Source organism: Nesoenas mayeri (assembly GCF_963082525.1).
Source record: "Nesoenas mayeri genome assembly, chromosome: 4".
Lineage (NCBI taxonomy): Eukaryota > Metazoa > Chordata > Aves > Columbiformes > Columbidae > Nesoenas > Nesoenas mayeri.
In genome coordinates this window covers 70,287,760-70,315,415 of record NC_137540.1, presented here as the reverse complement: position 1 = coordinate 70,315,415, position 27,656 = coordinate 70,287,760, and the positions used below count along the sequence as shown (strand labels likewise).

General features: G+C 41.2%; 1 protein-coding gene across 2 annotated transcripts in view; it reads left to right on the top strand.

Moving 5' to 3' along the window:
* The window catches only part of UVSSA (UV stimulated scaffold protein A), a 57,547-nt gene extending 31,058 nt beyond the window's left edge, over nt 1–26,489 (top strand). For both annotated transcript variants that reach the window (XM_080343413.1, XM_080343414.1), the window contains exons 8-13: nt 6,175–6,352; nt 7,597–7,749; nt 13,056–13,239; nt 15,089–15,200; nt 20,293–20,476; nt 24,198–26,489. In XM_080343413.1, coding sequence (XP_080199539.1) covers nt 6,175–6,352; nt 7,597–7,749; nt 13,056–13,239; nt 15,089–15,200; nt 20,293–20,476; nt 24,198–24,291 — 905 coding nt within the window. In that variant the 3' untranslated portion in view covers nt 24,292–26,489. The remainder of the gene's footprint in view (nt 1–6,174; nt 6,353–7,596; nt 7,750–13,055; nt 13,240–15,088; nt 15,201–20,292; nt 20,477–24,197) is intronic.
* The last annotated feature ends 1,167 nt before the right edge of the window (nt 26,490–27,656 follow it).

The following is a 27,656-nucleotide window of genomic DNA, read 5'->3' as shown; positions in this document are numbered from 1 at the left end:
CATCCTCATGACACTCACCCATTACATATTTATAAACACTGAGGTCACTCCTCAGTCTCCTCCAAGCTCCAGAGCCCCAGCTCCCTCAGCCTTTCCTCACACGGGAGATGCTCCACTCCCTTCATCATCTTTGTTGCCCTGCGCTGGACTCTCTCCAGCAGTTCCCTGTCCTGCTGGAACTGAGGGCCGAGAACTGGACACAATATTCCAGATGTGGTCTCCCCAGGGCAGAGCAGAGGGGCAGGAGAACCTCTCTGACCTACTGACCACCCCCCTTCTAATCCACCCCAGGTACCATTGGCCTTCCTGGCCACAAGGGCCCAGTGCTGGTTCATGGTCACCCTGCTGTCCACCAGGACCCCCAGGTCCCTTTCCCCTACACTGCTCTCTAATAGGTCATTCCCCAACATATACTGGAACCTGGGGTTGTTCCTACCCAGATTCAAGACTCTACACTTTCCCTTGTTATATTTCGTTAAATTTTTCCCCGCCCAACTCTCCAGCCTGTCCAGGTCTCTGATGGCAGCACAGCCTCTGGCATGTCAGCCACTCCTCCCAGCTTGGCGTCATCAGCAAACTTGCTGACAGTGCACTCTAGTCCCTCATCCAAATCATTGATGAATGTATTGAATAATACCAGCCCCAGTACTCACTCTTTAGGCGCTCCACTAGATACAGGCCTCCAACTGGACTCTGCCCCATTGACCGTCTCCTGAAACACTGGAGCTGTTTGGAAGCAACACCCCAGACATGGACTTCAACCCTCTGGTCTGCAATCCATGTTGAATTAAGCTTTGCAAAGTTCTCTTCATTTAGCAGTAAAGCTTCTTGTGCTTTCTAAGGAAAATACATTCAGTGGTTTATTTTTCATTGTGAGCACACTAGAGAGTAAGTGGGGAAATATTGCACCTGAACTTCTGGATTTTCCTGACAGTCTTGGAGAGTGTCTGTACTGATAGAAATGACATTCAGCTTAACTAAGATTCAACAAATGGGGAACAGTTGGGGTTTTTTTCCAGAAAGTTGAAGTCCATAGTAGTTATTTATATTCTGTCTCCGTTTTTTCAATTAAACTTAAGTGAATCTGAAGTAGCTAGATTTCTTCTAAATCCACACAGCTGAGGAAACCTGTGCTTGCTCTTTCTCTGAATTTTCACTGAGGGGCTTTTATCTCCCCCTAATCCCACCATTTCTGTCAGGACATAATCTCTTTCTCAAATTTACATTTTAATTACAAGGCCAGCTGAACTAGCTAAAATCAATAATGTCAGCATTCAGCAGCCCAACTTCAGCTGAAAGCCCAGCCTCTCTCTTTCCTTCTATCGATTTATCTTCTGAACACCGTCTACTTTATTGCTTCAGGCAAATAGGTGCCATTTGGTCCATTTAAACAAAAAAAGGGGATTTGAACATTTTTATGATTCTTTCTAAAAGCTACTGTTGGAACAATTTGGACCCAGGTACCGTCTTTGTGTTAAATACACAGAACAGCAGAATTCTTAAGAGGAATTTTACTTTTAAAACTGCACTTAATCCCATCTATGTCTTAAAAACAAAACCAAACGCACCCTGATAGTGGATACCATTCAGCTGGGGCTGTCTGCATGGTGACTCTTGTCTTTATCTTGTTAGCAAAACCTAATTTTTATAAACAAATGTTAAAACAAAAATCCACAGCAGAGGTGATGTTACTGATGTTGTAGTGTATCTACCTTTAGCCATTTTTCTGTTAATGGTTTAAAATAAGAAATCAATGGGAAAATATTTTGGTCTTGTAACTCTTAAGAATTCCTATATTGATCTTTTGGATGTGATTTTATCTATCTAAATGTCACATTGTCCATTTATCTCTCCTGCCTTTTCTGTGTGTTGCCGGCTGCTTGTCTCTGCCACTCACATCCTCTCTCCTTCAAACCAAACCGGAGTATCAATGAGCAATCCTGCTTTCTATAAACATCGTAGGGGAAAACTGCAATAAAACTAAGGTTTCCTGATAACTTTTAATACACATGCACTTCTTCTTAATGAAGAGGAAAAGCAGCGTGAGATACACACCTGCTACCTTCTGGCTTCAAGACAGTTCGCGAATAATATATATACAAGTGCTCTCAAAACAGTTTCTTTAAACAGTGTTTTTTTTCAGGAAGATATTACTGTCCTTAAAAAAAATTTTAAATGCTAAATACAGCTTAGGCAATTCTACATTATAGATACAGTCCATCACATGTTTTTTTCAGCTACCCTTCTTCATGCCAAAGGGCCTGTTTGTTTGTAGCCATTTGTTCTTCCAAATCCTGATGATTGTAACGTGTGGTTATAACAGAATCTTTTGGATTAATTCTGTGTTACTTTGGTACAAAGCACCTGAGAAGGGCTTTTTGCCTTTCTAGCCTGTGACAGGAGCTGAGATGGAACGGGTCCTGCTCCATTTCCAGATACATAATTTCAAGATTGGTCCCTTCAGTTAAATATTCAATGCTGTTTAAAAAACACGTCTGTGGAGGTGCCATTATCCCTCTTGAATGACAAGTTCACGACTTAAAATGTCATGAAATTGCTTCTTTTGGTGTTTAACCTAGATCTTTCTCTGGCTATTTCCATCCTATTATGTTTAATTATAATTTTCTTTATTGCTGGTCCTTCTACTAATTTTGAGACCCTTTTCCAATGAACAGGTTAGTCCTTTAAAAGATTTTTTTTCCAACAACGTTCTTGAAAGCTTGTTGACTTTGGGAAGGGAATTTAGGTAACAAGGTGAGTGTGGTGTGTTCGTTGCTTTCATTAGAGTATGTCATGTGGGCATGACGGAGTAAGGGAGTAGTAGTGTCAGTAGTAGTGTCAGGGATGCTGAGCAGCAGCATCACCAGCCAATGGCAAGGGCTGGTGTCCATCTGCATCTGGCAGGCAGCTTAGAATAGAATCGTAGAATAGTTTGGGTGGGAAGGGACCTTCAAAGCTCATCCAGTGCCACCCCTGCCATGAGCAGGGACATCTTCACCAGCTCAGGTTGCTCAGAGCCCCGTCCAGCCTGGCCTGGGATGTCTCCAGGGATGGTTCATCCACCACCTCTCTGGGCAACCGGGGCCAGGGTTTCACCACCCTCAGTGTTGAAAATTTCTTCCTCATGTCTAACCTGAATCTCCCCTCCTTTAGTTTAAAACCATCACCCCTTGTCCTGTCGTAACAGGCCCTGCTAAAAAATTCTCATCTGAGGACATAAAAATTAAAAGGGACTGATCGTTCTTCACACCACTGTCCCCACTCAGTTCAGTTCCCGGGAAGCCTCGGGCAGCTTAGGCAGCGCTGCCTTTCATGATGTGCTGCCTATGGAATGTGGGCTTTGGTGTTGGGGTGTTTTCTGGAGAGCAGAACAAGGAGCTGGGGTTTGACAGTGGTGTCAAAATGTGGTGAATGTCTTTTTTTGCCTATTCGGTAAAGCGTGCTGCCTGCAAACATTCAGACGTTCAGATACCTGTTAAAGTCTTTCTGGGACAGGCACTACTGAAATACCCATTCTCAGATGTGTGTTTGCTCCTATGGGGGTATCGCCACGTTACTCAGGTGGCCTTTTCTTGGGAAAGGTGGAATGCATCAACCTACCAGAGCTGGGTCTGGTCTCTGGGTGGACATGCGACAATACTGTCACACATAAGTCACGTCACAGATGTACGTGCTCTCCCCTCAACTCTCTTGTGAAAATGGTCCATGTTTCTCTTTGTCATACACTGGGTAAGCAGAAGAAAGGTTTTGAGTTGCTGTGGGAGAGGGAGGAGAAGACAGAGAAGTCTCTATGAATACTTGTAAACTCCTAATGGCTGGTGCTCTTGTCTTCTTTCCTTTTCCAAATCCTGTTTCCTTCCATCCATTGGTTTGAAAGGGGCAGGGAAGCTGTCTCCCACAGTTGCTGTTACTAGCCCGTACCCTGAATCACCTTGCCCTTACAACATTTTCCTTCACTGTTGCCAGTAGAATCCATGCTAGAGAGAGACATGGAGTCTTAGAAGATTCCTCACCCTTGAGAGTGTTCTGGAGCTCTCACTTCTCTCTGGCATCAGCTGTACTCAGATCTAGGAATGACTGAGGTGACCATTTGCAATATGCAGCAAAATTCAAAGGCTACACAAGCCAGATCCACCTGAATGTCTGCTTTTGTTTCCGCTCTCCTGAGAGCTTTGTGGATTTTGGGATTGTTGGCTCCCTCTGGGGAAGGGGATGTTCAAGAACTAGGTTAAGCAGGGAGTTGACAGGGTGTTCTTCTCATTACTCTGAGCTTGGAGCGTTGGAGAATGAGGAAGAGATGTCATTCCCTGTGTGAGGACTCAGTTCCTGATCTAGGGACTTGAAAAGTTTAGACCCACGTGTCCCTAAGGGATGGATCTAGAAGGTTTCCGGCTCAGCAACTTGCCTTGTGCCCGGAGTCAGGCAATGCCATCTGTGTGCTTGCACCCTGCAGGTTACAAGGGAACGTGCAGTACAAATGAATCAAGGTCAGGCTGAGTTACTGGAAGACCTTATAAGGTGGAAAGAAGGGGTCAGTTGCTCTCGTTTTGTTTGTGAAAAATATGGTTTTCTCTGAAATAAAAAGATTTTGTGTACCAAAGCTACCTGCCACTATGGGCCCCGCAATTTCCCACTCAAAGGGCACATCAACTTTTCCTCTTCTAGTTGCTATCTTGTCATACATTTAATGATTAGCAAAGCGTGGATACTTCTGGATGCAGCTTCAGGGCTGGCTACATGTGGCAAGAGACTACAAGTCCCAAATAATGGCTAAAACTTGGGTAAACTCAGGTTGCTTTTCATACGAAGGCTGAGATAATTTGCTTAAAACTTCAGTCTTGTGAAACCATAACTTTGTGTTCATTCAGGTTTTTTTGGGGGGTAGTGCCTTTCATTTCAGTCACTTCTTTTATAAAAAGGCTTTCTGATGGGGAAAACATAGTCCGTTGCGTTAGCGTGAGGGATCACGTCTTTCCATTTTTAGCTGTCGTCGGCTGAAAAGTTCTTGTTACTACTGCCATTTAATAGAGTTACTTCTCTATCTCAGCGGGTAGAAGCATGTGCTGTCTAACTGCTCAGCCTATCTAATTGCATCGTTACAGTCTGGGCTGACTGTTTAATCTCGCTGTATAAAGTAATTAAGTTGCCCCACCGCTGAGCTGCTGGTGCTGAATGTCAGTGTCTGGTACTGCTTTGCAATCGGCTTGGTCCTCAGGTGGAGCTCAGGCATTTGCTGTCTCTGGAGTGTGTTCGGTGGGAATACACAGTGCTGCTGCCAGCGCTTGGGTATGTTATCTGGGCAAACTGTGTGGCTTAGTGGCTGTGAAAGAAGAGTGTTCTCCAGATAATTCTGTTTGCAGGTATATTTAGGAACTGAAACTCAGCTATTCTCAGTGATGCTGCCCCTTGACAAATCAGGAAGCGGGGAGGTAAAGAAAAAGATATTTTGTTTTATGTTCTCAGCTCTGAAGGGTCAATATGGTAGCTGAGAATCACCAAAGAGCAGGGATGTGCCTACACACGCTTTGTTTTTTCACTGGTGTGCTTCCACACACCCATTTGGGATGGGTGACGATGGTCCCCCTTCCTGTCCATCGTGTGTTGCAGTGAATCCTGCACCCAAAAGTGGTTTCTCTTTGCCAAGCTGAGAGAGTTTTAGCAGCACTTTTTGCTTAGGAACAACAAAGATTTAATCTCAGCACACAGGAGGTTGTGGGAGCCTGCCTTTCCTTTTGCTTTCTACTGCTCTTAGATGTCTTTTAGGCTTCTAGGTGTTAAACAGTAGTGCCAATAGTTCCTTTCTTCTATTCTATCTTGATACAACCTTGAGTACAGAAATCACTTTCCAGCAAGCTGACCTGACACTAGAAACTTATATACAAACAACAGTGTTGTGGTTTAGGTAAACATTTATTGCTAACATCCTTTTTTCTAAGGTGAAGTAACATCATTCTTTGTGGTGGAGCCATGACATATGAATTTAAGTTCGTTTGCTGTAGTTAGTATATTTCTTTTCCAAAATAAGAAAAACGTCATGGGCAGAAATACCTTCATCTGGGATTGAAGTCTAATGCAAACTGAAAGCAGTAAGAAGTGTAATCAGTGTTTGGCTGTGCTGTGAAGTGTTGAGGGTGGGAGAAGTGAATCCCCCCTAAACATGGAGATTTCTTGCAGGGCTGGAGCCCCGGGCACCTCCAAAAACACCAGTGGGGAAGACGTCGACAGGAGCAGCTCCGCTGAGCTCCCACACCCACCTGAAAGGGAATGAAGACGAACTTGATCCAACCTGTGCAGCTGCCACACTGAAACTTATTAGAGACAAACTACCGAAGTTACCACCTCCTCACGCCAGGTTATCTTTATTTTAATTCTTGTACAAACCTCTTGCCCTTATTCTATTTATTAGTCACAAAAGCATGCAGGAAAGCGCTCATGAACCAGAGAAGCTGCTGTCTTGGTTTCATTTTGAAGTTACAAATATTTGGCTGAGATGTACATTCGCTGCTTAATTTGGGAGATTTTGTTCAGTGACTGCACCGGGATTTTAAGGAACCTTTTATTACTTGCTTGATTTAGGCTTTATTTGGTGTAAATGGTCTGTATGAAAATGTAAAGTGTTCCCTTTTCTCCTAACAGAAAAACCCATCTGCATTTATTGGGGTAATTTTTGGTTTGCAACTAAACAAAACATATATTAATGCTAAATTAGAAAGTCATTTCAACCATGTCTTGGTTCCTAGTGCTGTCAGTGCTGCCTGGAGATGTTTTATACTGATTCCAAAGGTGTATTAGTTGTCAATCCTTTTCGAAACTTGGTGAAACTCCAGCCTTTTCTATGGGGATAAGACCGGAATCATATACTGAAGTGGCACGTTCCTGAAAAGACATTTCTGCATTGGTCAGGAAAGCCCCCAAAACCTAGCAAACTGGAATGTAATTTGAGAAAGAAGGTTCCTTCATTGGAACTCCAGAGTTTGAAGTATTCAGGTGTACATTTTGACTTTTAATCTTTAAAAATTTAATATTTCAGTAAGGTGGCGAAGACCATTTGAAGCTCTGTCAGTGACTACCCAAGGTCTCTGTAGTACTACTCTGTTTTTTGAGGACTGGTGGATTCTGTAGTGGTGATGCACAATGCGTTTTCTAAGTCTGCACAATAGAATTTGATGAACAAAAGAAAGGCTTTGCACCCTGTATGACTGCCATGCAAACGTGGGTGTGAGTTCACAGAAGCGAAACCTTTCTAAAAATGGTTTATGATACCCCATCTGTAGCTCCTGTTAGAGCACAGCACGTGTGGTCCACTGCTGCCCCCAGTAGATCTCTGGGCTTCCGCACCCATGGTATAATGTGATTTAGCTTGCTCTAGCTGAACGTGCGGTTAAGTTTCGTGGTGCAGTGTGCTGTATGTGGAGTGCGTGGTGGTACGGTATCCTTTTTAAAATAAAAATAATCAAAAAAGATAATCTGATCAAGGTAATCATAGTCCAAGATCTAAGATAATATTAGCATTGGTGTGCAAATCTAAATGAAAACAGAGAAGAAGTTCTTGTGATAACTGCTGTTCTGTATTGAGTTTTCATTCATTTCCTTTAGTGACTCTGCAGCTTTGGAGCCAGCAGGCGTGGAAGAGCCTGACAGTAAGAGGCGAAAACTGGAAGAAGAAAGAGCTAAAGCTCCCCTCATGCCTTTTGGATTAGATCTTCACTACTGGGGACAGGATCAGCCAATTGCTGGGAAGATTCTCAAGTAATGCTCTTTCTCTTTTAAGATAAATTAAACAAATATATAGATTTACTTGTACTCAGAGGTCATGCAGTGGGGTGACTGCTGTTTCTTTTGATAATTACTTTTCTTCTTTCCCTTGTGTTGTAGGACCCATAAACAAAGTCAGAAATTCTACCTTTAAATGTTGTTTGTTTTGAGAAGATGTGATACTAATTAAATATCCTTTGATGCTTCCAAGCACATTTTTTTCTGCTCTTTTCATGTTTCTGTATTATTTGCGGCATGGCATCACTGACTCCAATTTAAATTGGTACCTCATTATGCAAAGCGCTGGTGCAAGTGCATGATAGACAGTCTCTGCTGGGGACTTTACTGTCTAAATAAATAGCAGGCAAGGTAGGAGAAAGGCTGGGGAAGGTGTCGGGAGTATTTTTCCTGACTTGGCAGAGTGGTGACTGAGGAAATTGATCTGCTTGTTCAGTCACACAAGAAATAGGTGGCAGTTACAGGATTTGAATTTGGATCTCTCACTTTCCATTCTTGTCTGGGAAGGTTCTGTGTTTCTGGGGCATGAAGCATTGCTGGGGAAAGCTTTAGCGATGCCACAGAGAAGAGACAGCAGGTATGCATCCAAACTTATTTCTAGTCAGTTTTTAAAACCCCTTTTTAGTACTACTATATCTATGTGAAAGTTGGGATGAAAAGTCCTCCCTCTACATATAAAATTCACTTAATTCCACAGAACTCTTTAGTATCGTTGTGTACCATACCTGGTTTGGAAAAGGCAAAAACCATTGTCCGGCTGAGTTGCAATCAAACTCTGCTATTCTCAGAAGTATTACTTTAACTTAGTTTGTTTTCTTATTAAAAACAAACAGAAGAAAACAAGCCATGATCACAGGGTGAAGATGGTGTTTGCAGAAATCAACAAGAGGATTGTATAAAATTTCGAATGTTTTAAATTACGGAAAGCCCGTGAAATTTGACACATAATAGTGCTTTAACACAGTCACTCCAGGCTTTTGGGCTCTGTCTGATGTGATGTAAGCTCTTCACAGCCTATAAAATGGTTAAGATTTTCAGCAGAGCTTTAAGAAGCATTTGTCCGTGATAACACCAAAAAGGTAGTAAGGCTTTATTTTACATTGCAAATGAGTTATTCGAGTCATAAGTGAAATCAGAAGCATATTTCATTGCCTGTCTGCCTTGTGCTGTACTGTTTTATTTTTATGCTTTCTAATAAAATAGAGGGCACACTTCTGAACCTTATAGTCTATAACCACAGATATGCCAGTCTAACTAAAGATAATTTAAGTAGCCCTGCACACACAGCAGCATTGACCCCTGGTGTGGGGGTCAATAAAATATATTTATTGAAAAATTAAGGTAGTCCTTTAACCTTTCTATATGCACACATACTGTCTCTATAAGATGTATGGGAGGCAGGGAGGAAAAAACCAAAACAACCACCAGACAAAAAACCAACCAGATAATGCGTATGGAATGTGTATGGAATTTAAAGTTTTAAAATCTGAAGTGAAAACGTCTTTCTCCCTCACCTATTTAACATTACACTTAATTACAGCATTTATGATAAATTAAGATAGTGAGAATGTAGCTACCAAGAAGATGATTTTTCTGAAGAAGTTTTGTTTAGCTGGTAAGTGGTAAAGCGTCACCTCTTCCAGAAGGTGACAGTAACTGTGGGCTTTACAAAAAATTTGGGCTGAAGCGTTTTCCTTACTTCTACCTTCACTCACACAGCTCACTAAGCTAGTTTAAGGACTCTTAAAATGAGCTAATAAAGCCGTGGAAGTACTTTTTTTGGGGGGTTGATGTGCTATACTGCACGATGTTGGACTGTGTAGAGCAGGGGTGTCAAACTCATTTTCACTGGGGGCCACATCAACCTCACAGTTGCCTTCAAAGGGCCAAATGGAATTTTAGGACTGTATAAACATAACTACTTCTACATTTAAACAGTCCTAAAGTTCCATTTGACCCTTTGAAGGTGGTTTAGAGACTGATATGCCAGTTTAACCAGCAGTTTTGGGTAGCGTGGGCCTTCCAAACTCTGCCCTCCTCATTGAGCTAAATTACCTTACTCTTAGGATCAGGGTAAATTAGCTGCTGCAGGACTTTCAATGATGTGATTAGGAAATTTGATTGAGCTCATTTAGCTCCAGGATCTCTCTATGTATCATGCTGGTTTTAGAATTTATATTTCCTGAAGCTTTTGATAAGCTTCCCACTGTCTTAGGAACTAAGTTGATATACATTTGTTGAAAGAGAGCAACATTTCTCCAGGAGCTGCATTTTTCTTTTAGATTTCAGTTAACAATTATTTGTCTTTCATTCCTCCTAACGTATAGTGATTTAATTTCCATTAAAGCCTCTATTACTTGTCTAGCTCAGTAACACTCGTATTTCTAGGAGCGTGAGTGGGGTGTTGATCCTCTAGTTGATTATCTGTTCCCCTTTTGATCTGTCTTACAAAAAGGTTTTACTTGTCATATGTGTTATTGTTTTCAAATGCCTCATATTCTGCCTTTTTTAAGCATTGCTTGAATTACAGCAGCAGGAAAGCAGAAAACTTGGAGATTTAGCACCACTTTGTCCTTTTCTCACCTGCTCTAAGTCATGCTGGGAGAAAATAATTTATATGCTTGCATTAAGTAATAATATTTATGAATATCTATGTAGGAATCAGACTATTTTAAGTCCAGTTTCCAAATACTCATTAATGATATATAGAGTAAAACATTATTTTAATTTCCTTGAGGTATGTTGGATGCAGATTATTTGGGGGGGAAGTCAAAATATTAAGCAGATCTTTTTCCTAATTGGAAGGGTTGGGAGGCACAACTGTTAATGCTGCTTCATTCTCAGGCAACTGTAATTTGATAATTTGGAGGGGGAGAGAGTTCAGACCACCAAAGGACATTACAATTTTACTAAAAGATTCTATGAAGCTAGAAATCCTGTACAGTGTCTTTTTAGAAGTGCTTTCCCCTCCTGGTGTTTGTAAAGTTAGTAACGCTCAGCAGTCAGTCTTATTTTCAGGATTGTATTAAAACTGACCAAACAAGGCATTCATTTCATTCTTTTATCTACCATCCATTGTACAATCTTGCCACAGAACTTCAGAAGCTAAAATGCTGTACCATTCTAATATTTCCCTATAGTGGTATTGCTATGTTATAAAGATTCTTTTTTTAACCAAAAAATGTGGAAAAATGTTTGTGTTACTAGATTTAATGTTGAACTAGCCTCCACTATAACTCTTTTTGCCTTTTTCTCCTAACTTACCAAAATTAAGCTACTTGTACTTTACAGCAGGTTAGAAATTTTCTGGCACTAGCTATATATATTTGTTGAAGAAATTGTTGGACAGGATTTATGTCTGTAACAAGCATTCTCCTTGTTGAACGTTTTTCTGTTGATTTGGCGAATCGTAGAATGGCTTTGGAATTGCTTAAACCCTTTTTAAACCTAGTTTATATAATTTTAAATCGCAGAATCACAGAATGTCAGGGATTGGAAGAGACCTCAAAAGCTCATCCAGTGCAATCCCCCTGCCGGAGCAGGAACATCCAGATGAGGTTACACAGGAAGGTGTCCAGGCAGGTTTGAATGTCTCCAGAGTAGAAGATTCCACAACCCCCCTGGGCAGCCTGTTCCAGGCTTTGTCACCTTCACTGAGAAGAAGTTTCTTCTCAAATTTAAATGGAACCTTTTGTGTTCCAGTTTGAACTCATTACCACTTGTCCTACCATTGGTTGTCACCGAGAAGAGCCTGGCTCCATCCTCCTGACACTCACTGTAAACATTAATGGTCAAATGTTGCAGTAAACCTGCAGCGATGTATATTGTAGGCTACTACGGTCAGATGAATTTCCTTCAGTTTTAAGATTGTTTTTCACTTGTCGTCCGGGAAAAACTTGCTTAGATAGAATTCATCAGAACTGTACATCCCCACTGAAGCAATTCTTGAAGCGTTGGTTTATGTGCTTTGCTGAACTGAGGTTGCTGTGATCGGTGGAGCCCGTCGTCACCCTGCAGAAGGTGACGTCTCAGAAATGACACCCAGGGGTATTAATGAGCGAGACAAAATCCTCCCAGATCAGTCTGGGAGCGACTGGGTGGAAAACCGTGTGGAAGGGAGGGAGTGGGAAGTGTCCTTTAGGAATTTTAAGTCTTTATCACGACATCTGTCATCTGGATATCTCTATTTCACTTGTAGTAATAATATTAATAGTAAGCAGCAGACATGCAGGCTGAACTTTTTTTTTTGCTTAGTTTAGCTGTATCTTTTTAACTTCATATTTCCTTAATTGGGAGTGAGATTGTTGTTTCACTTCAGATGTCTTAAAGTTAGATATCTAAGCTTAAGCTGGCCTCCCTAATTTCTTTTCATTATTAGAAGAAACAAACATTTACCATCAGAGTGACAGTCATTGCGTCCTAAGATTAGCGTCTAAAATGAGTTGCGTAATTATTCTCTGGTGTTGCTTGTTTCTCATTATAGACTATTGACAGCCTAGGGTGGCTAAAATGAAATTATATGAACACTGTTGAGAAAGTTTGAAAATACTATGTCACTCAAGGGTCCTTGCTCCTTTCTCCTGCTCCCCGTGTCTGCTGCCCTGGTACTAATCTTCTTTACACCAGGTTAACAATGAGTATATTTGCCCATATGTATCTGTAAATACAGGTAACATCTCTAATTTTAAAATAGATTTGCAATGAATTATAGCTTGATTTCCTAAAGGAAAACACCAGAAGTTTCTGGACACTGTATTGGAGAACTCGGAAGAAAGAATCTCTGGAAGACTTGCCTGATTGTTCACTCTCTTTCTTACTCTCAGTATATTGTGACATATTCTGATTTCAACGCCCACTGCAGGAGTACAGCTACCAGGAATAAAATCAGACAAGCTAAGATCAAAATGTTTCCTTCTTGATCTATCTTCTGTATTTAATCATAGAAGTATTTTGTGATGAAGAATATTAACTACAGAATTACAAATCTGTTCACTAGAAATGGATGTGGAATAACTGACTCAATGTCAGGTCACAAACTAGAACTAAGACTGGTAATAGGTTAACAGGTTAAACAAGAAATTGATTTTAGACAGGCTTTGGTGATATTTTAAAAACATCTTAGTAATATAGGAGTTGTAAGAAAGAGTGGTAGATATGTTTTTTTCTCGTTCACTAATAAAGCTTCCCCTCCTTTTACATCTAAGTTTACCATGGGATGACACGGGAATTTTTATGTGCCTTTTTACAACTTTGTGAATAATTGTTGTTCATTGTTTTCCCAGATTTACTTCTGAGCATCGATTTTGGGCACCCAGTGAAGTAGAGGAAGAGGTGGAAAATAAAGAAATAACAGAAATGTTAAAAACCAGGTATATAACATTTGCTGGCAAGTTTGAACCGGTGAAACACAAATGTCGAGCGCCAATGCCTAATGGAAGTCTGTGCGAAAGACAAGATCGGATTAAGGTGAGCACCAAGTAACATGTAGCTTCCAGGATATGTGCTATGTAGAGAAAATATCATTAAAAAAAGGTCCATAAAAGTTTATTTCACATTGTAAATGTAGCTCAAGGGAGTGGAAGAAAATTGTGTCTGGAGAAGTCTGCTGTTAATCTGTGCTTCATGTGGGAAGCATCCTTCTGGTAAGGAAGCTGTAAATGTTTAAAAAACTCTCAAGTATTTTTGGCATGCATCATAGGTATTTATTTACTACTGTGATACATGAGTATGTGACAGTAAAGCAGAGACAGTTTACTTGGTTGCCAGTAAGTTTTCCTCATTTAGAGGCATATGTGATATTAACTGGTTTTAGAAATGCGGGTGTTTGGGGAGCAAAGAGATTTTATTTACAAATGAGTTGTTATGAAAGCTAAATCCTGCACAACCTCAAATGATGAACCTTATTGAGCAGAAATACTTTGCTTGAATAGTATGTTCTAATATCCCTGTTTTTCCTGTACTGCTTGAGCTGGAAGGGTCTGAATGCACTGAAATAGTTTAAATGGGATTGTTACAGGATAGAGATACCATGTGAACAACAGAATGTGATGCAGCATTCCAGACTTGACAGGCTGTGCTGCCTGGCCTCTTGAAATTGGACATTCATATTACAATGATATTACTTCTTTGAGATTCGGAATATATTGGCCTGTATCTAGTGCAGTGCCTCAGGGGTCAGTACTGGGGCCTATATTATTCGATATATTCATCAATGATTTGGATGAGGGAAGAGAGTGCACTGTCAGCAAGTTTGCTGATGACGCCAAGCTGGGAGGAGTGGCTGACATGCCAGAGGCTGTGCTGCCATCCAGAGACCTGGACAGGCTGGAGAGTTGGGCGGGGAAACATTTAATGAAATATAACAAGGGAAAGTGTAGAGTCTTGCATCTGGGCAGGAACAACCCCAGGTTCCAGCATAAGTTGGGGAATGACCTATTAGAGAGCAGTGTAGGGGAAAGGGACCTGGGGGTCCTGGTGGACAGCAGGGTGACCATGAACCAGCACTGGGCCCTTGTGGCCAGGAAGGCCAATGGTACCTGGGGTGGATTAGAAGGGGGTGGTCAGTAGGTCAGGAAGATTCTCCTGCCCCTCTACTCTGCCCTGGGGAGACCACACCTGGAATATTGTGTCCAGTTCTGGGCCCCTCAGTTCCAGCAGGACAGGGAACTGCTGGAGAGGGTCCAGTGCAGGGCAACAAAGATGATCAAGGGAGTGGAGCATCTCCTGTGTGAGGAAAGGCAGAGAGCGCTGGATCTCTTTAGCTTGGAGAGGAGGAGAATGAGGGGTGACCTCATTAGTGTTTACAGATATATAAAGGATGAGTGTCAGGAGAATGGAGCCAGGCTCTTCTTGGTGACAACCAGTGATAGGACAAGGGGTAATGGGTTCAAACTGGAACACAAAACGTTCCATTTAAATTTGAGAAGAAACTTCTTCTCAGTGAGGGTGACAGAGCCTGGACCAGGCTGCCCAGGGGGGTTGTGGAGTCTCCTTCGCTGCAGACATTCAAACCCACCTGGACACCTTCCTGTGTAACCTCATCTGGGTGTTCCTGCTCCGGTGGGGGGATTGGACTGGATGAGCTTTCCAAGTCCCTTCCAATCCCTGACATTCTGTGATTCTGTGATATTAAACACATGATGTTTATGGCATCCAGATGCTTTCTAAGGGGCACTGGGGATCAAGCCCAGAGTTTTGTTACTTGATTGTGGTGTCTGGCTTTAGGTAATGTTGAATAACATGTAAGCATTTTATTTTCATTTAGAAATTTTGAGATATATATTTTTATCTATTTTTTTTACTTTTCTTTCCTAAGTGCCCTTTCCATGGCAAGATAATTCCTCGGGATGAAGCTGGGATTCCTCTTAACGCAGAGGACAGAGCCAGAGAAGAAAAGATACGGTTTGAGAAGCAAGCGGCTCAGCCAGGTTTGTGTCTGCACACCATCTTAAAATTTAAAATAGGCAAAAACAGAAGGCAGGGGTGGGAGATAAGCTTTAAATGTAAGGATAATATTTTAATTGTAAATATGTTTGTATATCTAGTATACAATATTTACAATATCTACAATATATTTACAATCCATATGATAATTCTATATATTGTATCTATATATAGATACAATTGGCTACAAGTTGGACAATCTTGATATACATTTGGACAACCTATGTGACAGGCTATATGGAGGAAGGGAGGCAATTCTTCAGTTGCTAGAGGCTTGGGATGAGATCCACAGAACTGGATCATATTTCTAGTTTGCTCCTAACCCCATTCTCTCATTTAAATTCCCGTTGATTTTAATTTTCAGCTCAGTTCCAGTGATTCGTGCTTATGTAATAAATAAGGATGCATGTGTACACAGAATAAAGTTAACATTGCATTTGCTCTTTGTTTCCAATAGTTACCATAATGTTCCTAACACCTCTCAGACAGGTGAATTGTAGCCTTTATCTTAAGGAGCATGTTTGTTAAGGACAATTAACCCTTTTTCCTGGGAAGTGCTTGACTGCAACTGTTCCTGTGCTTCTGAAAAAAGGAGTTGTCTAATCTTGTTGGTCCCTAACAGTTGTCATTTATGTAATATAATAATATTATTGGGATCACTGTGTTACGACAAATATTGGCAGAGTGATGGCTTGGTTGGGTATTTTTTGTCACAGTGTGGGAATTTGTTTTTCCTATATCTGCTCATTTTTATTTACATGCTGTGATTTACAAGAATTCTTGGCCTTATTGTGCTATGCTTCTGTGCAGCGTTGCTAGAAAATACTCTTAACTAGGGAAGCCCCCACCTTGGGCTTTACTTTATTGGCATTATAACTGGTCTGAGTGTTCTAACAGGTGTGATGGGGGATTGGACTGGATGATCTTTCGAGGTCCCTTCCAATCCCTAACATTCTGTGGTGTTTGTGATGGGCTTGAGGAAGGGAACAAGCAGACCCATGCTATTTGTTTGCAGTTTACTGTGCAATACTCGAGATTAATTTTTAAAGCAATGGGGCTGGGCAACAAAACTAATGGTGTTATCCTTGTATTGTGGCTGCTGCTGTCAGGTGTGCAATGCTCTGGAGGGAAAGCTCATCCTTCCCCAGGATCATTTGAGCATTTTTAGCTGGGATAAAGCTCTGGACTGCTGGGTAAGGCATGCAGGTAGTGAGAAAGCCAACAAGCAACAAATACACAGGCAGGAAGACTTCCTGAGGGAGTCAGGGACTTTTTTGCAGTAGTACAACTAAACCTCACTGGTGATGGGCAGAGGCAGATTTTCACAGAGCACCAGGTTCTGCAACCAGGAGGCTGCTGGAGTCTGATGGACTGTGAAGCAAGCTGGGAGAGAGGGCTCCATCCAGCAAAGACAGAGGATAATTGGAGGGGACAGATTTGTTTTCAAAGCTTTTATTTAATCTGCCTTCCTCCAGCAGGTCTTGGTTTTCTCTGTTTTAAGCTATTTATTCTGGGTAAGTATTCTGCATTCTAATTAAACTTACTCTTAGGCTTTAGCATTTTGATATCTTCTACTATCCTCTGTTTACGAAGGAAAGGGTCAGTTAGTTCTCTCTGAAGCTCTGACTCAGTATTTCATCAGTTTCACAGTTATATATTATTAATGAGGCAACTGAACCTTCCATGATACCCCTTGAAAGCATAAAGAACAGTCATTGATCTATTATCCAAAAAGGTCTGTAGTGAATAAATGCACATTTAAACATACAACTGACCCACCCGGTTTCCTGAAACACAGACTTGGCTTTACCTGCCTGTGCGTGGCCGTGACCAGCACTACACAAATGCAGCAGGTAACAAACACCTTCTGCACGTGTCCAAGTGCTGTGTTTGCAGGTCCTTGTCCGGATGGAGTGAAATGCTTCAAACTGGCATCCAACCAACAGCATGGGCACGGCTGGACTGTCACAGCAAAACCAGGCCGGGAATGTGGATGTTGTGCTGAAAAGGCAACTTCCCAACTTAGTTAACAACAAACTAAAACCCACAAATTAAACTAGTAGGTGTTCTTGCAGGACTAGTTTTAAACTAGAAACTAATACTCCGCTATAAAAATCACTTGCACTGCAAAATATTGATTTTTTTCTTTTTTTTTTTTCCTGTGAAATTGCCATTGCTGGAGGCTAGACATGAAATTTATTTTTATTACAGTGTCAGTGTGGTGGTGTTAGAGGCTTCTCACCTCTGGCCCACAAGGATGTGGATGTTAGTCCCAAACCGGTGTTGACACGGCTGCGTTGCGTTATTGAGTGCCGTTGGTAAGCTGAGATGTCACACAAAGGTCCAGCCCGTCTGTCTGCGGAGATACCGAACAAGCAATGGCACTTAATTTATTGGACAAAACCTTAACAGGTTTCTAAAGCCATATGTATACCAGCTGTCACTAAATACTTTCATCCACTGCTTTTTGTTTGCTTTTTTTTTTCCCTGTTCCCTCAATATTTTTATATTTCTTTTGTAATATTGTCTTCAACCTTTAAAAATGGTCTTTGTTTTGAGTTTGTGGTTTGGGAAGGTTCTTTAGTTGGTTTGTGCTGGGGTTTCTTTTGGGATTTTTTGATTTAATTTTTAGTAAAGGATTTGAAGCAAATCTGAGCGGTGCTGCTATGAAAAATGTACAAGTGGGGACCCACTCTGTACAGTCAGTGCTTTGGCCTTATGATTGACAGTATCATTTGCTAATGACAACAGCTTGAAAAATGCCAAACATCCAAATTAGGGATCAGTTGCATGGTTAATTGGCACCAAAAATCTTCCTGCATCATCTTCCTGTTGGTGGTAGGTTCATTTTCATCCTTGGATGGTTGAAAGGGAAAACAATCACGTAAAAGTAACACAGTGTGTGTGATAATGACCGTGTTTTGACAACACTGTCATTGTTGCAGTGGAACATTTTTAAACTTAGTATAAAATGTGAAACTGTAGCTAACATCCACAAAATGGTGCTTTGGGCTCTTTGGTCCCGAAACAATGAATCGGGTGGGATTACGCCAATCTGCTAATCTGCACCGTTCATCCTTTTCCAATAGTTCGCACACAGGAGCAAATTAAGTGCCTATTTTTTGTGTCAGCCCTGAAGAGTATCTGGTTTTTCAGCCCTTAGTGACTTGTTAACAAACAGGTATCAGGACAGGCTGGTGAAGACCGGCCGCTGGCCACTCAGATGTGAAATAGCGTCTCTATACTAACTACAGTATTGATTCCCGCCTCCCCTCGCAAACTGTGTAATTTTCTTTTCCCTGCTGCTAAACTCAGTAACAATGTATGAAGAGCTTTAGGGGCCCATCAATGCTCAGAAAGGCTGCTCTTCCCTGGCATTCTATTGATTTTTCTCAAAGGCTTTTAAATTGCTCCTTCATTTTACTCAAATGCTCGTTTCATCTCTACTGGATGCCGGCATTTTTTCGTTGTGTTTAAACAATTGCTCCATTCACCGGGTTCCTAAACTGTGACGCCTTCTTATTACTGGGAGATAAACTGTTTAGACAGTTTTCCTTAATCTTGGATTAATCGTTCCTGTATCTGAATTGTGCTGTTCGGTATTCCTTCACTTCAAAAAAATAGAAAGAGCCTGTGAGGTCTTATGATCTATCAAGTATATGTGTTCTGTTTTCTCCCCCTATACTTCTGCTCTGTTCTTGCACAGCTTTGTTTTCCTCGTGCTTTTTGGTGTGCTGGGTTTTAATCAGTTCTTGCTTTCGCGTATCGTAGTAGGTTAGATCGAACCTTTCCTTGGAAAATTGTTCTGGTATTCTTGAACACCATGTTCTTGAGTGGGGATGTTGCCTCTGACCCTCCTGAAATGTGGTTACCAATATTTGTCACACACAGTGACCATCTTGGTGTATAAATGAAACTGTATAGTTGTCTAGGGCTGTTTGGTTTTTTCTGTTATCTACATAGATGTTAAATAAGGGTAGTAGACATTTAGTGTTAAAACTTCTGCAGGCAACAAAGCCTGACTGACACACTGGAAAACAGCCGAAAAATGACTGGCAGTTACTGGTTATTAAAGCACAGAAGTCTGACATTTATGCCGAGTTTGGCCCATGTTGCTTTTGAAGTGGTACTTACTACACCTTCTTCCAACCCATACACTCAAGGTGTTTATGATGCAATGCCCTTATTCTAAATTTCCCTTGAAGATACCCATCCTCTAGCCACATTTTTGCTTTGTACTATGTTACCTTGTTCTGATACACAAGACTCCACACTGAAGGTGAAAGACCACAGCTTTCTTGAAGAGTTTACAGTTTAAATTGTTCATGCTTTTTCTTCTGGTGGCATCTATGATCAGAAACCATTTACAGTGTGTGATGGGATTCTGAAGCATTAAGGTTTTGATAAAACAAGTTTTCGATAAGATAAATTAATACCTGTGCTATTGTCAAGAGAAGAAATTTGATTTAGATAATTAAACGGAGGAAGTGTGGGATACTTACAGTAGTATCTCTTTCAGATGCCAAATTGGGCTCATGGCAACAGGGTCATGTGTTATTCAATATAGGTGTCAGATACCAGTTCATGTTTTGAAGCAAACATGGTTCTTTGATGCAGAAAATTTACCATGTTGTCACCCCTACTCTCCTCAAAAGTTGACATATTCCATTTTTTTAGGTTTATTTTTAAGCTTATTCAGAATTTATTTCCGGAGATAAATTCCTCAGCTACAGTGTTGGCATTTTGTTCAATAACAACTGTGTTTATGTCACCTCTCCTACATGGAATAGTTTCCTTGGAATTTTGCTGCTGTGCTACTGCAAAAACTTGACTGGAGTCTTCCTACAGAACAGTTTTATCTACAGCAGCTAGTAATAGATACTAATCCCAGACTGGCGGGGCTTTTCTATCAAGATCTGTCGTTTTGGCTGAGGGCTTTATCCTCCCCTTCCTTTCTGTGTATGATGTAGAGCGCAGTGACTGCCCTCGCCAGTGGTGACAAGAACCTGCACCTCAGGCCCTACAAATCCTACTAGGGTTTGGAGTTTCCAAGTGCGTGTTTTTTCTTTTAAACAGAGTGGCGAGATCCAGAATTCATGAGGGAAGTTGAAGCAGCTACGGGAGTGGATCTTGGTTCCTCTAAAAATAATGAAAAAGGAGGCAAAAAGAAAGGGAAAAAGAAAAAATATCCAAATCTGACAGACTTGAAGCAGCAAGCGAATACTTCTCGTTCCCGGCTTGAGAAGAAAGTCTTCAATAAGTAAGATGCTTACGTTCTCTAAAGCTCGTTAAATTGCTGTTTCCCTTTGTTTCAATGGTACCTTCTGGTTTTATGTTAACATGCACTTACTAAACATCTTTCTTCGCTAACTGCAGAGCAGAAATGCTTCCACACCTCTGGAGGGTAAAGAGGAACAGGTACCAGGGTTATTTCTTGGAGAACGATTTTCACCTAACTTACACAATTTCCCAATTATTTTTTTTTCATCCTTGTTAATTTTTTTAATCCTTTAATTGCTGTAGTAGCTTCTCTGGATGATCATTCATTAATCGGATGCTACTTTACGTGTGCAAATAGTACTGGATCTGGAAAGAAGCTGTTGTGTTCAGAGTGACATAACAGCATCAGACACGCCATAGTAGTGTAGATGGAGTGAAAATGAAGTTTTTCCTTCTGAAAGCCTAAGATGGGCTGTCCTGAGCAGAACTTCAGCTAATAAAAGGATCTATATTTAGCTCGAGAAGAAACTGTTTGGATGGTGTTAGCATTTAGATGTGTAGATCAAAAGTGTGTCCATGACTTACAGAGACCTACGTGAGTTAACTTGAAAGCAGGGATGCTGGCTCCTGTGAGAGCGGGAGCCTACCGACCTCAACCAAGCTGAACGGGTTTTGGAACATATAGCAGCTCCATATATCCACTCTTATGCCATTTCTGATATCTAGTCTTGGTTAAATGTGGCCACAACATAAATTTGCCTATGCCTGCTCTTGCCTTTATCAAATGGGAAGCAGCTGAAGCACTTCAGAGGTCACATGTCAAAAATGAAGTAGTCAAAGGAAAGTGAAGAGTGTAAAGTTGTCAAATCAAATATCAAAATTATTATTACAAAATCATTAATGGTGGGTTATTCCCTAAATATACTGGATGAGTTGAACAACATCCAGGGCACAATACTTGTTTAAACTCTATTTTCCCTTTTCTGATGCAGTGGTTGTAACAACAAAGCCAAATCCACATTGCTTTAAGGTACAGAAATAGCATATTTTCTCTGAAATTCTCATGTCACCTGATCTTAGTTAGAAGTCAGAGCCATACAGTTCTAATGATCAGAACTTCATATCGGCTTTAACAAAATAAATGTTAAAAGCTGGTTTTGGTTCGCCCAGGTTTGTGCTAATGGTTTTGAGTGTGTGTTAGTACCAGGCATAGGGAATCAAACCTGTCATGTTTTAATGGGTTTCATGCTTTGCAGCACTAAACAAGATGATAACCTTGGCTCCTTATAACAACCCCAAATTACTTGAAATGTATAGGTGATAAACCCAGGCTCTAGTCTGCCAATAAAGTTGAGTGAAATTGCACACAGATCATCAAAGTGGGATCTCATTTCATTTACAGTATCGCACAATCCAGTGGTGCTAATGTAAAACCTACATGACATGAAAGTGTCAAGGCCACTCCACACTGTTAAAGGCTCACTTTTCTCCTACCAATTAAGCAACATTTGAAGTGCAAAACCACGACCACATTTTCCTTACTCTGGTGACCTTATTGGCAGAATTTTATTAAAAGTGTACCTCTTCCGAGGTGTTTTGTCAGAATCTTGGTTTTCATTATGGCTGCTGCTGAGAAAATCTTTAATCCCACCATTTAGAAGCGTCATTAAGAAGCATTCTCCATTTTCAGATGTTTCAAAATGGCTTTTGAAATGCTGTTGCAGAGGGCAGTTGGCTAGAACAGAAGTCAGCGGAGCTGGAGTGGTGAGCGGGGCCCGATGCTGGAACAGGCCAGTGCACACTCCAGGTGGATGTCTTGTCCTCATTTTACTGCACAGCCTGCAGCATCCTCTGAAATTATAACTGCAGACTGTGACAGTGTAGAATCTAACAGCACTAAACTTGAAATAACACACTCTAGAACTCGCCAATTATGTTGCTGATGTGGGAGACATCAAATAGTGCCGGGTTCTTAAATGGGATGTAGTCCCTCAAGCTGGTGTAGCTCCCAGTGTGGCAGAGTGTCCAGGCCATTGCGGAGATGTGTTAGGAAATAACTTCCTTCTTCATAAATAGAGGCAGGGTGACACCTGAGCACACCTGCAAATATCAGCCTCAGATCGCTGAGCTTTTGTGCTAGAGACACCTGAAGTAACCAATAAAAATGGGAACTCTAGAATCCAGTGAAGAACAAAATTCCCCAGGCAAGATGCACTTGGCTGCACACAAGAGCTACTGTAGGTTTCTGTGAGGGCAGATACACACAGCAGGGCCTTCCCTTGACTGATGCTGCTGCTTTTCTCTCAAGGGTGGGTGTTGAGAGGATGGACCAGACTCCTTTCAATGGTGCCCAGTGATAGGATGAGTGATAATGGACAGAGACTGAAGCACAGGAGGTTCCATCTAAACATCAGGAGAAACTTCTTTACTGTGAGGTGCCAGAGCCCTGGAACAGGCTGCCCAGAGAGGTTGTGGAGTCTCCTTCTCTGCAGACATTCAAACCCGCCTGGACACCTTCCTGTGTGATCTGCTCTGGGGAACCTGCTTTAGCAGGGGGGTTGGACTGGATGATTTCCAGAGGTCCCTTCCAACCCCAAATATTCTGTGATTCTTACTCCTCTGGAATCATGAACCCATTCCTCTGCCTTTCCTCTTAAAGGTTGTGTAGGCCTGCTCTCTCCTTGCCTTTTAGTAGAATCTCCTGCTCCTGTTCATGCTGTCTAAGTATCATTTTCCTTACCCTCAAAAACTGAGCTGCGTGATCTTCATTCAAAACTTTTGCGAAGAGGGAAAAAATGCAGGTGTCTTCACTTGCCCAGTCCACGGGCAGAGCAGTCACTCTCAAAAGAAGAGAAATCTCTGGGCATCATCTTTACTTGGAGGAAACAATGGCAGCAAATAAGAGCAGCAACATGGGGGCAAACCCTCACCAGATTTCAGAGCACTAAAAAGCTTAAAAGCTCCAAAGCTCATTCCTTTATTTCCTTTTCGAATCTGAAGAGCACTCCAGAGCCACCTTCAAGCACAGCAGGTGCTGCAGAAGGCTCGAGTGCTCACCCATCATGAGGCAGCAGAGATCTCGTTCCACTTCATAGAAGAATAATATATTGGACACACTGTTCTAACTATGCCAAACTCCAAACACTTCACTGTTCCGCAGCAGTTCATGTCTCTGCATAAAGAATCATGACAATCTCTGGTGGTGTGCTTGTGGATTAAATAGTTGCTACTCAGGAATGGGAATACTGCTGGTGTAAAAGTGTCTTATGCTGCCCATGGCTGATGAAATGGGATTTTAGTAACCTGTGAAAGTTGCTGAATGAGTTGTAGTTACATGAATTGAACAGCAAACCCTTCCCTCAAAAAAACATTATCGATTGTGCAGGTTGGTTTTCTGAGTATTAGGGTTTTTAGATCCTGTTAGGTACTTTCAGTTCTTTTTTCCCCAAGAGCAGTTAGGTGCTTTTGAAAAAATCAAACTTGGTATGTCTGGCTATCAGAAATAATGCTAGGAGGGTGGAATGAACAACCATTCAACTGAAAGACTTTGTTTACTCCTGTTAATAAACTCATTGCTGAATTAGACTTTATGTATTGCTGCAGCTAATTTAGTTAACAAGACAAATTTGTTCAGCCTCATCAGTGCAGTGTTCAGAAAACTCATAGTGATTAATCATAGTTCATTTTTCCCCCAGCATTCATAAACATCCTCTGAAATTGGGTATAATCACATAACTGGTTTTGTTTTGTTTCTCTTTCAGAGGTGCTATGAAACGGGTGGTGAATGCAATGAACCGAGTGGACCAAAGAAAGCACGAGAAGTTTGCCAACCAGTTTAATTATGCACTGAATTAAATTGTAATAAAATGAAGGGTAAAGAGGATTAACAAGAGTGCAACTGCACAAAACCTTTATCACAGATCTTCATATTGACACTAGAATATTGTGCTTGGTACATTTTTACTTGGGTAATTTTTGAAATTGTTTTTAACTTATTTGATAATGAACATTAATTTTGGCGAAGATATGGTGGTATAGAATGCTATGTGTTTAACACATAATTATTTGAAATGTATATGAAATACAGCATGCTTTGTGACTTGTATGTACTCTGGGTAAAATGTTTGGGTTTGGGGTTTTTCTCCTTCTTCAGGGACTCAGGTAATTTATACCTCCTCTGCCAACATGCATGTTGTAATTTACCTCCACTTTTACACCTTTGGAAAAAGGATGCCTTAGCTTTCTGCCAGTGGTGGTGATTCACAGAGTAATTTGCTCAAGCTTCTATTCTAGCGAGTGCACCACATCAGGCAGCACAGTGGCTCCTGCAGGGCCTCAAAAGACCTCTTGTGTGCACACCAAAAAGAAAAAAAACCAAGTCAAGTGATGCCTTCAGATCATGAACGGAGTAGAGTTTGATTTCAGCAAACTGAAATCCAGGAGCTAATTAAAACTTGGTAGCTGTGCTGGGGGAGAAGCTGAAATGACAAAAGTCATCCTGGGCTGCTACTTGTCTTCCTCAGTGTCTTTCAGAACTACATGTGCAAAGCATGTTGTGAAAGTTTGTAGAGATATTCAGAATGTGCTGCAGTTTACCTGGTACCAAAAAGCTCCAGCACAAAGTGAAAGTATGAGGTTTTAAAAATCGTTCAAGTAACATTCCAAACTAGTCAACTTAATAATAATTTTAGATTAGTCAACTTAAATAATTTTAAATTACATCAGTCTCAGGCCTGGGAGTGCATCTAAGGATCCAGATACAAACAAGTGTCTGGACTCTTAGGGCAATAAAAATGATGGAGTGGAGCATCTCCCGTGTGAGGAAAGGCTGAGGGAGCTGGAGCTTGGAGAAGAGGAGACTGAGGGGTGACCTCATTAATATTTACAGATATATAAAGGATGAGTGTCAGGAGGATGGAGCCAGGCTCTTCTTGGTGACAACCAATGATGGGACAAGGGGCAATGGGTTCAAACTAGAACACAAGAGGTTCCACTTAAATTTGATAAGAAACTTCTTCTCAGTGAGGGTGACAGAGCCTGGAACAGGCTGCCCAGGGGGGTTGTGGTGTCTCCTAGTCTGGAGATGTTCAAGACCTGCCCGGACACCTTCCTGTGTAACCTCATCTGGGTGTTCCTGCTCTGTCAGGGGGATTGGACTGGATGAGCTTTTGAGGTCCATTCCAATCCCTGACATTCTGTGTGATTCTGTGTGTGACTCCAGAGATGTAACAGACACACTGAGGTCAAGCAGCTGGATCCAGCATTGTTTGTTGGTATTGACTGGGTGCTTAACCAGATCTCCCAAACCTGCTTTGCTGGCTATAGTCACGTTCTTAAGCAGAGTTGAACCAAACATTGACCAGTCGTGCTCTTGCAAGTTTTCCAACAGCTTTAAGCATATCAGAGTATCAAGGCGGATGGAGTGTTTGAAAATCAGTTTCAAAGTGAACTGCAGAAGTCTTCAATGAAATCCGGAATACAGATTAGGATGGATTCTCTACAGCACTGATTTAGTCACTCACCTGTTGGAGGTGTTTCCTGATCATCAAGAGACTATAAGAACTCAAAAGCTTCTGACCACCTCAGACAAAAGCTCATTTACAGTTCTGCCAAATACCTCCTGACTTGCACAATTACTGATTAGAAAGGAAATAATACTGAATCTTGATAGTTTATCTTGCAAGAGCTCTGCAGGTTGGAATGTTTTCAACACAAGTGGTCAGAAGTTATGCTTCTGAACTACCACAAATAATAAATAGGCAACTAAAAGCAAGAATTGCAAAAAATACCTCCTGCTTTCTCTTTTTCCTGGGTCCATCTGTAGTTCTGCTGGAGGAAAAATTTTTAAATAGCATCTGTCTCCAAAGATCCAGCATACCTTCAATAAATAGAAATCCTTTGGAGTTCAAAATAAATCTACTTTTTAGATACATCACAATACTTTGCTTACAGGAGTTTACAAATTTGAGGTCTCTGAGCTCACCAGCTTTTCAGTCATCTTAGTTGCTAAACTGTTTGTGTGACAGTTCTACTGGAACTTTTCTATTCCTGGCCTCGGGGCTTCTGGGGTAAAAAGAGAAAGGAAATAAAAGTATCATTCATATAATCTCTACTGTATGTTTTTGTTTTTATACCTCAGTCAAATGCCTTTGCAGTTGTACTGTAACCTACTTCTGGAGACACTGATTTCCAGGTACCTGAACACCTCTAATAATTAGGTCCTTAGAGCATTGTTAAGGTGAATAGTTGTAATACAGGTTGAATATTTTGTATTTCTACAAGAACACAGTAACTTTGAGCTGCAGTGAGCTACGCTAATGCGTCTAAGTCATCCTTTTATAACTAGTGCTGTTTCAGTGGTTAAACAAGAACTGAAAGTGAAGACTTCTCCATGGTTACTCTTACCTGAGCAGGTGGTTGCATCTGGGCAGTAAAACACTCTGGAGCGTATGAACCTGGTGCTGTTTAAGGATGGAATATAAGGGTCTGGCCCTCTAATACAAAGAACTTGGTGACGTCAATGAGCTTGATGTGGAGTTTGTGGACCGGCTTCTGAATAAAACCAACCCTTCAGTACATCCCCTCTGAAGTTACTGAGACAGGGTGATGGGTTCATACTCACCTTGTACGTGATACCTTGTGATTTTGTAGTCTCTAAACTCACTTGAGGGTTGGTTTTAACCATCCAGGTGTGGCTGGAAACTTCTAATAGAAAACTGTAACCCTTAAAAGCTCTTAGAAACTATGCGGTGTTTTGTTTGTAATTATTGTTTTGGAAGCAAGACAAAGACACGGGATTTGCAAGCAGTTCTGCATGGACAGTGCATCATGCCATGTAAAGGAGTCTGCAGACTGGGGAGGGCATCGGTGAGTTCAAAGTGGACTTTATTGAAGAAGAAAACGTAATCATTTGTGTAAAACAACAAATAAACCTGTTCCACTTAAAGTGGCTGTGGAAAGGAACAATAAGGATGTTCTTAATCATAAGGAGCTACTAGCCAGAAGCAAGAAGCATTATTGAATCTCAGGAACCCAACCAGCAAAACCCAGTTCAGCACATATCAGCGTAGTTTAGCAGCAATAACCATGTGGCAGCCTCTGACACTCTTACAAATACCTGGCTGCTCGTGCAACTGCATGTGTAGCTCATCCAGTGCTATTAAGCACATTAATGGTTTAAATCATGGAGGTGATGTAAACTCCTGTAAAGGTTCTGCATC